Below are 12,190 nucleotides of genomic sequence, written 5' to 3'. Positions count from 1 at the left end.
TTGTGATCCAAAAACATGTATTTATTCAAACCCAATGTGAGTGCTTCGGCCTCTAGTTAGGATTACGAACCACAGTAATGAAGACCTTTTCCCCCGAGCAAAGATGAACAAATAGTTTGAAATGCAGTGAAGAAAAAACATGTAAATGAGAAGGGGGGTGGAACATGAACCAAAGAAAATAAATATTTGCATTACAAGTAGATGTATTACACTGGTGTAACATTGTTTCGTGACACAGGACATTAAGATTCATTGGTATTCATTCACGACACTTCGTGAAGATCCGGCATGACACTTTCAACAGGTATATCCAGGACAAAAACTGCTTATGTTGAGTGTTACAGAACACAAATATGGTAAAAGTACGGAGGAGCCCGTCTCCTAGCAATGTCAGAGTAGGACTCTGGATGGTTCTCCGATGCATGATGTTGTCACATCTAAATTTAACTAAATAATATAAAGGCAGGGTGGTGATGACACTTGGAGTGTAAGAAACCACTGGGTTGCACCTGCTGTGTAGTTAGTTGATTTCGTGCCACTATGGAGTTGTTAACTCAAACCAGGGCCCACATCCAAAAAGCATATTGGAGAAGAGGACCTGATCTTAGATCAGCGCTCTCTTTCTATATAATCTAAAAATATAATCTAAAACTAATGCTACTGTATATCAGCACACCAACTCTGAGGCTCTGTGAATACAGGCCAAGAGCTAGGCACTGTGACAAGGAGATACACTTTGTAAAAACAAATAAGTGCTCCTTTGTGCTGGTCTGAGTACCCCGGCACAATCCGGTTTCTATTCATCCGTACATCATTACATTTAAATACGAGGTAAAGCCAGGCAACTGTAACATGATAACATATGTGGAAAGCCATTTCAAAGATAAATTGAACATAATTCAAGTGAATGACAGAAAAACCTGTACGCATAGGGGTCTTCCAGGACCCGTGTTGAAAACCACTGTGTGGCGAAGAGGTATAGTGTGTAGAGATGGCTCAAATTGAAGATACGGAATGCATACTCTTCAGGGACGCTTCCCTTTACCTCGGCAACGATAAACTGAAAAAAATGGAAAAGCATATCAATAAAAAGAGGAAACCTACATTTTAAGACAAGGCCGTTCACAAGCAGACAGTTTGATGATATTCTTTGTATATATTATAGTTGATCAACTAATTATTATTTCCCATGCATTTTACCAGTACTCGCTCTTCACCATTGGGTAAGAAATTGTCTTAGCCCCTCCCCATCCACGCACCCTACGTTCAAGCCTCGCCATTTTGAGCCACGTCCCCAGGACCCGCCGCCGCAATATGGGGGACCAGGTATTCTCCCGCCTCACTCTCTGGAACAACGACCATCTCATGGAACTTCAATTCATGTTCCTCCTCAATCTTTGGAACAGCCATGCTGACAATATCAGGGCTCTTCGAGAAGTGCTGTTCCTCAATCCCTGGAAGCATCGCAGGAACACTGGCTGTCTCAGGGGTCTTCAATTCTCGCTCAATCTCTGGAAGCGTCTCTTGAACAGCCTTGCTGATAATCTCAGGGCTCGTCCAGCCTATTTCTCCCAACCTGCTCAAACTGTTGGGGCATTTAAAGTAGGTCCAATGCAGCCGTTTCCATCTCAAAAATCAAATCATTTATGGGTAACAATTAAGTACCTTGCCAATGATTGCTTTCAATTTAAATTATTTAAATTTAAAAAAGAATTGCTTCTTAGCAAAGAGACATTTCTCAAGCAAGAATTTTGCGAGGACTGTCTGGGAGTGGTCTGAGTAGGGAAAGAGAAAACCGAAAACTAGCTGTTATTAGCAGAGAGACTTGACTGTCTTTCTTATTGGTTTATTAACTACTTTACCACCTGGTTATGTCACCAGGCAGGTCAAAACACCATCCCACCAAAACAGGCTGACATTTCAGTGTCTTTTCAAAAAGCTCTTATACTAACAGAGCATCATCATAACTTATTCCAACCAGAATTATTCCAACCTCAGTGTGCAAAATATAAAAACAGGGAAATCACATTTGACTTTAAGGCTTATTTCCACCCCTGGCCCACCTTTCCCCTTTTGTTAACTGTGTACATCAGTCTTATATTGTCATATTTCTTGTTTTGTTATATTTTCATTTCATTTTTAATATGAAATATAATTTAATGCACTTTGAGATTAAAACTAAACCAAAGTGCTATTATACAAATAAAATAAATAAATAAAGGCACACAATGGAAAATGTTTTACAACACGAAAAACAAGGAGCGTTTCTTATTGGACAAGTCTAAGTAATTCCACCCGGTTGTATTCCATTTGGTGCCTAATGAACACGACCCAGGTAAATAGGAACAGTATTAGGGGAACAGAAGGGAACCTACTTGCTGAAGCTGTTGCTTGTGTTGTCCTGGAGGTTCAACACTAGGTTATCTGCACTCAGGTACACCTTGTTCTGCGATGTCGCCACCTGGAGATAAGACACAGTCAGTAGGATTGGCCAATGTCTGGAATGACATTGTCCCAACGTCCTGTATAAACAGTGTGGATCTACGATTGTATCGTAAAAAAACAATTTGTTGCACACAGAGGGGATAATTTGCGGGAAGAATGCAATTTAAAAGGACTCATTGGTTATATCAGAACTGTTATTTGGTGCATACAGTGGGGCAAAAAAGTATTTAGTCAGCCACCAATTGTGCAAGTTCTCCCATTTAAAAAGATGAGGCCTGTAATTTTCATCATAGGTACACTTCAACTATGACAGACTAAATGAGAAAAAAAAAAATCAGAAAATCACATTGTAGGATTTTTTATGAATTTATTTGCAAATTATGGTGGAAAATAAGTATTTGGTCAATAACAAAAAAGTTTCTCAATACTTTGTTATATACCCTTTGTTGGCAATGACAGAGGTCAAAAGTTCTGTAAGTCTTCACAAGGTTCACACACACACACACACACACTGTTGCTGGTATTTTGGTCCATTCCTCCATGCAGATCTTCTCTAGAGCAGTGATGTTTTGGGGTTGTTGCTGGGCAACACGGACTTTCAACTCCCTCCAAAGATTGGCTAGGCCACTCCAGGACCTTGAAATGCTTCTTACGAAGCCACTCCTTCGTTGCCCAGGCGGTGTGTTTGGGATCATTGTCATGCTGAAAGACCCAGCCACGTTTCATCTTCAATGCCCTTGCTGATGGAAGGAGGTTTTCACTCAAAATCTCACGATACATGGCCCCATTCATTCTTTCCTTTACACGGATCAGTCGTCCTGGTCCCTTTGCAGAAAAACAGCCCCAAAGCATGATGTTTCCACCCCCATGCTTCACAGTAGGTATGGTGTTCTTTGGCTGCAACTCAGCACTCTGTCCTCCAAACACGACGAGTTGAGTTTTTACCAAAAAGTTCTATTTTGGTTGCATCTGACCCAATTACATTCTCCCAATCTTCTTCTGGATCATCCAAATGCTCTCTAGCAAACTTCAGATTGGCCTGGACATGTACTGGCTTAAAACTAGACCTAATGGTTTCTCATTAAACTCAAATGTAGCCTACAGGACTATAAAAATCCAGATGCACCCTGCTTTAGAAAGTGGTCATTTTGCACCATCTAGTGGGCTAAGGAAAAATCACAATGACCCTTTTGACCACCCTTCCTTCCTACCTTGTTCACTGATCTCACACAAATTGATAGATGTAACACTGGTTTCATCACATAGCTTTCACCAATCCCACCATGTCAGATTAGGTAAGGGAGGAACGAAGAATGCAATCTTAAAGTATTTAAAAACAGGGCCTACGAACGATTAACAAAAAGCTAGATTTCCGTACCGTCTTGGCAATGTTCTGAGCTGCTCGGATCTTCCGGAGTTTCAGGTAGCCAGGGTTCTTTGTCACCGCCTCACCCAACTATAGTTACACAAATAAGAAAATGCAAATGGGTTAATGTATGCCATCTTGGCACCTCAATATACCCTGGAGGGCATAGCCAGGTCCACATCCAGCAGGTTTTACTGGTCTGACTCTGGCTTTACCTATGATCCAGCCATGATCCCAAATCACACTAGTCAACTCATTAAGTTGGGTCAGTTAAATGTGGCACGCACGTCCTAAAAGCACCAGAAAGGTATTTCAAATGGTGAATGAAATTAGGATAAACCCAGTTCACATGTTCTCTTTAGTCAATGATGTATAGACCCAAAATGGTTCATGTTTTTAAAAAAATAATTAAAAGGTGAACGGAAGGTACCTTTAGTGTATTCCATTTTATGACAAAAAAATAAAGCCTGACAGACATCAGCTGTATTTGAAAACGTCTAAAAACGTAAATAAGCGTCAGTGAGCAAAATGTCGTATCAACTTGATATGGCAGGGTAGCCTAGTGGTTAGAGTTGGACTAGTAACCGAAAGGAGCTGACAAGGTACAAATCTGTCGTTCTGCCCCTGAACAGGCAGTTAACCCACTGTTCCTAGGCCGTCATTGTAAATAAGAATATGTTCTTAACTGACTTGCCTAGTAAAATAAAGGTAAAAAAAATAAAAATAAATCTCGTCAAACACTTCAGAGCGGTCAGAGAGCTTAAAGCGACAATAATGTAGAGTTCCCAAGGTAGACAGGAGCTGTTTGAGATGGAACTACAACTGAACATCCATTTGGAGAAGTCAAATGAAGCATTGCTTTTACAAAATATGGAGATGCATTACTCCCTGCCTGTATTGATTTTTAAAAAGACAACAAAATCAATGAACAGTCTCATACCTGCAATGCCTTTTTATCCAGCATTACCATCTTATCTAGGGTTGCAAAATTCTGGCAACTTTTCCAGAATTCCCTGGTTTTCCAGAAATCCTGCTTTTCCCATTCTGATTCCGGGAATCTTTCAAATGGGATTTCTGGAAAACGACCAGAATTTCGTAACAAATCTTATCTATACACCACTGGAGACTGGACACATCTGTGAGATTAAAATTAAGAGCAAAAGCACACTAGTGTTTAACCTAAAAACCACAAGAGTATGATGTGCTGCCATAGAAATAGATAAAATACATCCATGTCTATGGATACAGCAGTGTGTGTACTCAGCTGTATAGTCGACCAACATGAGTGCAAGGGAAGGGAATGTGTAACAGCTGGTCCAAATCACTCCCTAAAACCTCCATTTGGCCTAAATCCTTCAATATTTGCAGATCTGTAAAAGGTGGAAGCAATAATGTAGAGGTTCTTCCACTAAACCTAACCAGACCCTTCATATAACATTGAAGGGTTAGGAGGAGATTTGGGACCGGCTTTAGCTGTGTGTGTTCAGAGGAGTCTCCTCTTCAGAGTTCACCATTTTAGCAGCCTCTGCCTCTCCTTCAGCCTGGATGATCTTCTGCCTCTGGTCCTGCAAGGCTTTCTCCACATAGAAGAAGGCCCTCTGTGCCTCCTGTTGGGCTGAAAATACAGAGCGGTCACATTACCATGACAAGAGAATTGATTGCATGACTTTCTTTACTACATCAGATAAGCTCAATGAAGCATAGCATAAAGCAGGGCTGCACAACCCTCTTGGAGCTCTGTCCTGTAGTTTGTCCAACCCTAATTTAGCATATTTATTAGGGATCCCGATTAGCTGCTGCCGAAGCTGGGGTCCAGCAAAATTAAGGCAGTTTATACAATTAAAAAAAACATTACAGTCACAGATTTCACAACACACTCTGTGCCTCAGGCCCCTACTCCACCACATATCTACAGTACTAAATTCATGTATAGTGCGTATGTATGCGCCAATATGGGTGTTGCTTCACAGTCCATGCTGTTCCATAAAGTGTTCTTTAAATCTAAGTTTATTGCTCCTGTCAGTTACTTGATGTGGAACAGAGTTCCATATAGTCATGGCTCTATGTAGTGCTGTGTGCCTCCCAGTCTGTTCTGGACTTGGGTGCTGTGAAGAGACCTCGTGGCATGTCTTGAGGTATGCATGGATGTCCGAGCTGTGTGCCAGTAGTTTAGACAGACAGCTCGGTGCATTCAACATGTCATTACCCCTCATAAATCAAAGCAGTGAAGAAGTCAAATCTCTCCTCCACTTTCAGCCAGGAGAGATTGACATGCATATTATTAATATTAGCTCTCTGTGTACATCCAAGGGCCAGCCGTGCTGCCCTGTGCCATTTGCAATTTTCCTAAGTCCTTTGTGGCACCTGCCCACATGACTGAACAGTAGTCCAGGTGCGACAAAACTAAGGCCTGCCTTGTTGATAGTGTTGTTAAGGCAGAGCATTGCTTTATTATAGACAGACTTCTCCCCATCTTAGCTACTACTGCATCAATATGTTTTGACAATGACAGTTTTCAATCTAGTGTTACTCCAAGCAGTTTAGGCATCTTAACTTGCTCAATTACCACATTTATTACAAGATTTAGTTGAGGTTTAGTGAGTGTTTTGTTCCAAATACAATGCTTTAGTTTTAGAAATATTTAGGGCGAACTTTCCTTGCCACCCAACTAACTGCAGCTCTGAGTGCTGCTGTCATTTCAGTTGCTGTAGTAGCTGACATGTATAGTGTTGAGTCATCCGCATATATACACACTGGCTTTACTCAGTGGCATGTTGCTAATAAAATGTTTGTTTTTTTAAAGCAAGGGGCCTAAACAGCTACCCTGGGGAATTCCTGATTATAACTGGATTATATTTGAGGCCTCCATTAAAGAACACCCTCTGTTCTGTTAGACAAGTAACTCTTTATCCACATTATAGCAGGGGTGTAAAGCCATAACACATACGTTTTTCCAGCAGCAGACTACGGTCAATAAAATGTCAAAAGCTGCACTGAAGTCTAACAAGACAGCCCCCACAAATCATTAATCAATTTCTCTCAGCCAGTCATTTGTGTAAGTGCTGTGCTTGTTGAGTGTCCTTCCCTATAAGCATGCTGAAATTCTGTTGTCAATTTCTTTACTGTGAAATATATTTTTCCCTTCCCCTCGAATACAAAGCTAACTTTACTAAGGGTTGGTAACGGGCAGATTGGTCAGCAATTTGAGCCGGTAAAGGGGGCTTTACTGTTCTTGGGTAGAGGAATGACTTTAGCTTCCATCTAGGTCTGAGGGCACACACTCTAGTAGGCTTAAATTGAAGAGGCAATATCTTGTGCAATGATCCTCTAATTTTCCATCCAGATTGTCAGACCCATGTGGCTTGTCATTGTTGATCGACAATTCTCACCTCTTCCACACTAACTTTACGGAATTCAAAAGTACAATTCTTGTCTTTCATAAATTGGTCTGATATACTTGGATGTTTAGCATCAGCGTTTGTTGCTAGCATGTCATTCCTATGTTTGCTTATTTTGCCAATGAAAGTCATTAAAGTAGTTTGCAATATCAGTGGGCTTTGTGACGAATGAGCCATCTGATTCAATGAAAGGAGCAGAGTTCGCTTTTCCCCCAAAAAAATTAAGGTGCCCCAAAGCTTTTTACTAACATTCTTTATTTCATTGTGTAGTTTATTTTTAGTCACATGATTTCTAGTCTCGTCACATGATTTCTTAATTTGCAGTATGTTTGCCAATCAGTTGGGCTGCCAGAGTTAATTGCCAACCTCTTGCCTCATCCTTCTCAATTCCTCATCAATCCAAGGATATTTAACCGTTTTCACAGTCATTTTCTTAATGGGTGCGTGCTTATTAGCAACTGGAATAAGTAGTGGTTTCATAAATGCGTCGAGTGCAGTGTCTGGTTGTTCCCCATTACACACCAGCAAATATTCTTTACATCAACATATGAATCACTCCAAAAACTATTGAATGACCTCCTATACACTTTATTAGGCCCAGCGCTTGGAACTTTCCTAGATATGACTACTACATCCTATGGATTTGGATACCGATTTAAAGCAAATATCTGCAGCATAAGTAAAGATGTGATCAATACATGTTGAAGATTTAATTCCTGTGATGTTTGTAATTACCCTGGTAGGTTGACTGACAACCTGATCCAGGTTGCAGGGACTGGTTACAGTTTGAAGTTTTTTTTCCCTGAGTGGGCAGCTTGATGATAGCCAGTCAAGATTTAAAAACCACCCAGAAAATATACTTGTTGACATACATTATCAAGCATTTCACACATATTATCCAGATACTGACTGTTAGCACTTGGTCTACAGCAGCTTCCCACAATAATGGGCTTTAGGTGAGGCAGATGAACCTGTAGCCATATTACATCAGCAGTATTTAACATGAGATAGTCTCCAAGCTTTACAGGAATGTGTTTCTGAATATAGACCGCAACTCTGTCTCCGTTGGCATTTGTCCTTTCGGTAGACGTTATAACAATGTACTGCTACCACTGTATCAAAGGTATTATCTAAGTGAGTGTCAGAAAGAAGTTATTTACTTCATGGACCTTGTTCCTAAGGCTACAGTTGAAGTCGGATGTTTACATACACTTAGGTTGGAAACATTAAAACTCATTTTCCAAACACTACAAAATAGTTTTGGCAAGTCAGTTAAGACAAATTTTTCCAACACTTGTTTACAGACAGATTATTTAACTTAAATCACAATTCCAGTGGGTCAGCAGTTTACATACACTAAGTTGACTGTGCCTTTAACAGCTTGGTAACTTGCAGAAAACAATGTCATGGCTTCAGAAGCTTCCGATGGGATAATTGACAACATTTGAGTCAATTGTAGGTGTACCTGTGGATGTACACTGCTCCAAAAAATAAAGGGAACACTAAAATAACATCCTAGATCTGAATGAAATATTAAACACTTCGTTACATATTTTGTTGTCAACACATTCAACTCACAAAAATGATCAATGGAAATTAAATGTATCAACACATGGAGGTCTGGATTTGGAGTCACACTCAAAGTTAGTGGAAAACCACTACAGGCTGATCCAACTTTGATGTAATGTCCTTAAAACAAGTCAAAATGAGGCTCAGTAGTGTGTGTGGCCTCCACGTGCCTGTATGACCTCCCTACAACGCCTGGGCATGCTTCTGATGAGGTGGCGGATGGTCTCCTGAGGGATCTCCTCCCAGACCTGGACTAAAGCATCCGCCAACTCCTGGACAGCCTGTGGTGCAACGTGGCGTTGGTGGATGGAGCGAGACATGATGTCCCAGATGTGCTCAATTGGATTCAGGTCTGGGGAACGGGCGGGCCAGTCCATAGCTTCAATGCCTTCCTCTTGCAGGAAATGCTGACACACTCCAGCCACATGAGGTCTAGCATTGTCTTGCATTAGGAGGAACCCAGGGCCAACCGCACCAGCATATGGTCTCACAAGGGGTCTGAGGATCTCATCTAGGTACCTAATGGCAGCCAGGCTACCTCTGGCGAGCACATGGAGGGCTGTGCAGCACCCCAAAGAAATGCCACCCGACACAATGACTGACCCACTGCCAAAACCGGTCATGCTGGAGGATGTTACAGGCAGCAGAACGTTCTCCACAGTGTCTCCAGACTGTCACATGTGCTGAGTGTGAACCTGCTTTCATCTGTGAAGAGCACAGGGCGCCAGTGGCTAATTTGTCAATCTTGGTGTTCTCTGGCAAATGCCAAACGTCCTGCACGGTGTTGGGCTGTAAGCACAACCCCCACCTGTGGACGTCGGGCCCTCATACCACCCTCATGGAGTCTATTTCTGACCGTTTGAGCAGACATGCACATTTGTGGCCTGCTGGAGGTCATTTTGTAGGGCTCTAGCAGTGCTCCTCCTTGCACATAGGCGGAGGTAGCGGTCCTGCTGCTGGGTTGTTGCCCTCCTACACGACTCCTGATGTACTGGCCTGTCTCCTGGTGGCGCCTCCATGCTCTGGACAATACGCTGACAGACACAGCAAACATTGCAGCTCATCCAGGATGGCACATCACTACCTGAGCCACTTGTGTGGGTTGTAGACTCCGTCTCATGCTACCACTAGAGTGGAAGCACCGCCAGCATTCAAAAGTGACCAAAACAGCCAGGAAGCATAGGAACTGAGAAGTGGTCTGTGGTCACCACCTGTAGAAGCACTCCTTTATTGGGGTTATCTTGCTAATTGCCTATAATTTTTTACCTGTTGTCTATTCCATTTGCACAACAGCATGTGAAATGTATTGTCAATCAGTGTTGCTTCCTTAGTGGACAGTTTGATTTCACAGTGAGATTGACTTGGAGTTACATTGTGTCGTTTCAGTGTTCCCTTTATTTTTTTGAGCAGTGTATTTCAAGGCCTACCTTCAAACGCAGTGCTTCTTTGCTTGACATCATGGGAAGATGAAATCAGCCAAGACCGCAGAAAAGTAATTGTAGACCTCCACAAGTCTGTTAATCCTTGGGAGCAATTTCCAAATGCCTGAAGGTAACACGTTCATCTGTACAAACAATAGTACGCAAGTATAATCACCATGGGACCACGCAGCTGTCATATCGTCTCCTTGAGATGAACGTACTTTGATGCAAAAAGTGCATATCAATCCCAGAACAGCAAAGAACCTTGTTTCCTCCAGCATTTTCACGGGTACAAAATTATCTATATCCACAGTAAAACAAGTCCTATATTGACATAACCTGAAAGGCCGCTCACCAAGGAAGTCGCCACTGCTCCAAAACTGCCATAAAAAGCCAGACTACGGGTTTGCAACTACACATGGGGACAAAGTTAGTATTTCTCGTAGAAATGTCCTCTGGTCTGATGAAACAAAAATAGAACTGTTTGGCCATAATGACCATTGTCATGTTTGGAGGAAAAAGGGGGTGGCTTGCAAGCTGAAGAAAACCATCCCAACCGAGAAGCAGGGGGGTGGCAGCGTCATGTTGTGGGGGTGCTTTGCTGCAGGAGGGAGTGGTGCGCTTCACAAAATAGACGGCATCATGAGGGAGGGAAATTATGTGGATATATTGGAGCAACATCAAGACATCAGTCAGGAAGTTAGAGCTTGTTCGCAAATGGGTCTTCAAAATGGACAATGACCCCAAGCATACTTCCAAAGTTGTGGCAAAATGGTTTAAAGACAAAAGTCAAGGTATTGGAGTTGCCATCACAAAGCCCTGACCTCATTCCTATAGAAAATTTGTGGGCAGAACTGAAAAATCGTGCGAGCAAGGAAGCCTACAAACCCGACTGTTACACCAGCTCTGTCAGGAGGAATGGGCCGGAATTCACCCAACTTATTGTGGGAAGCTTGTGGAAAGGCTGACCCAAGTTAAACAATTTAAAGGAAATGCATTCATTTCACATTCTTAAAATAAGGTGTTGAACCTAACTGACCTAAGACAGGGATTTTGACTAGGATTAAATGTCAGGAATTGTGAAAAACCACATTTAAAACGCTTTTGGCTAAGGTTCCAACATCAACTGTACATATGTTAATATGGGCTATTTTTAGAACTTTTCTGGGCTGCTTGACTGTTTAATGCTTTTTGGAAAGTTCAGGAGGTAGGGATAAAGTAGTCTTCCTACTATTGCACACAGTGTAACTTTGGTATATAGGCTCAGGATTACAATAGCTGTAGTCGGTGCAATTTGGGGATACATAAATTATATTACATTGCGTTTGCCAATGCCCCTAAGATCATGTACATTTGATGCAGCATTTACGACTCATTGTCACAATGGTAGTGATTAACTGAGCTGGTCTTGGATCGTTTACCAGTCATTGTTTCAATGCAGCCTTGAAATGTGTTGACAGAGTCCAGGAGACAAGATGATTTGGATGGACTCCGTCATCCCTGTAGAGTATCTTCCGTTTCCAGGTGTCAAAGTTATCAATAAAAGTGACCCTAACAGAGCTACAGCAGTCTTTTAGCCAGATGTGTAATGCCAGTAGTCTGCTGAATCTTTCACACCCGCGGCCCAACGATGGTACTGGACCTGAAATGTTTGGCCGTTTATTGGCGTCTTAATGCTAAAATCAGTTCTTTAAAAATACATTTTCAAATGTTCCGAGCTAGCCCTCCTGATGTTGTTTGACCCCACATGGACTACGGCAGTGTGAGCTCCCAGCATCTGCGGTAGAACAGTCGGAAGCAGCCTTGTTATGTCCTGTACTCGTGCTCCTCGGTAGCACAGGGTTTTTGCCTTGGGGACCAAGAGGTTTCTCACCATAGAGCTGCCTATGATGACAGCTGGTGATGTTGAATGGGCCGGTCTTGCAGGCAGCCTCACGGTCTGGTGAGGCTGGGAGCTCCAAGGATCTGAACCCGAGGTAGAAGCCACCTGA

The 12,190-nt window shown here is 42.2% G+C and overlaps 1 protein-coding gene across 1 annotated transcript in view; it reads right to left on the bottom strand.

Annotated features, from left to right (window-relative positions):
* The window catches only part of phb2a (prohibitin 2a), a 35,681-nt gene continuing 23,491 nt past the window's right edge, over positions 1-12,190 (bottom strand). The window contains exons 7-10 of the mRNA XM_064943130.1: positions 5,323-5,426; positions 3,824-3,901; positions 2,376-2,461; positions 1-1,060 (exon numbers count right to left, since the gene is read on the bottom strand). Of these exons, the coding sequence (XP_064799202.1) occupies positions 1,042-1,060; positions 2,376-2,461; positions 3,824-3,901; positions 5,323-5,426 (287 nt within the window). The 3' untranslated portion in view covers positions 1-1,041. The remainder of the gene's footprint in view (positions 1,061-2,375; positions 2,462-3,823; positions 3,902-5,322; positions 5,427-12,190) is intronic.

The sequence above is a fragment of the Oncorhynchus masou genome, chromosome 3 (genome assembly GCF_036934945.1).
Source record: "Oncorhynchus masou masou isolate Uvic2021 chromosome 3, UVic_Omas_1.1, whole genome shotgun sequence".
In the NCBI taxonomy this organism is placed as follows: domain Eukaryota; kingdom Metazoa; phylum Chordata; class Actinopteri; order Salmoniformes; family Salmonidae; genus Oncorhynchus; species Oncorhynchus masou.
This window is presented reverse-complemented; position numbering and strand designations above follow the sequence as displayed.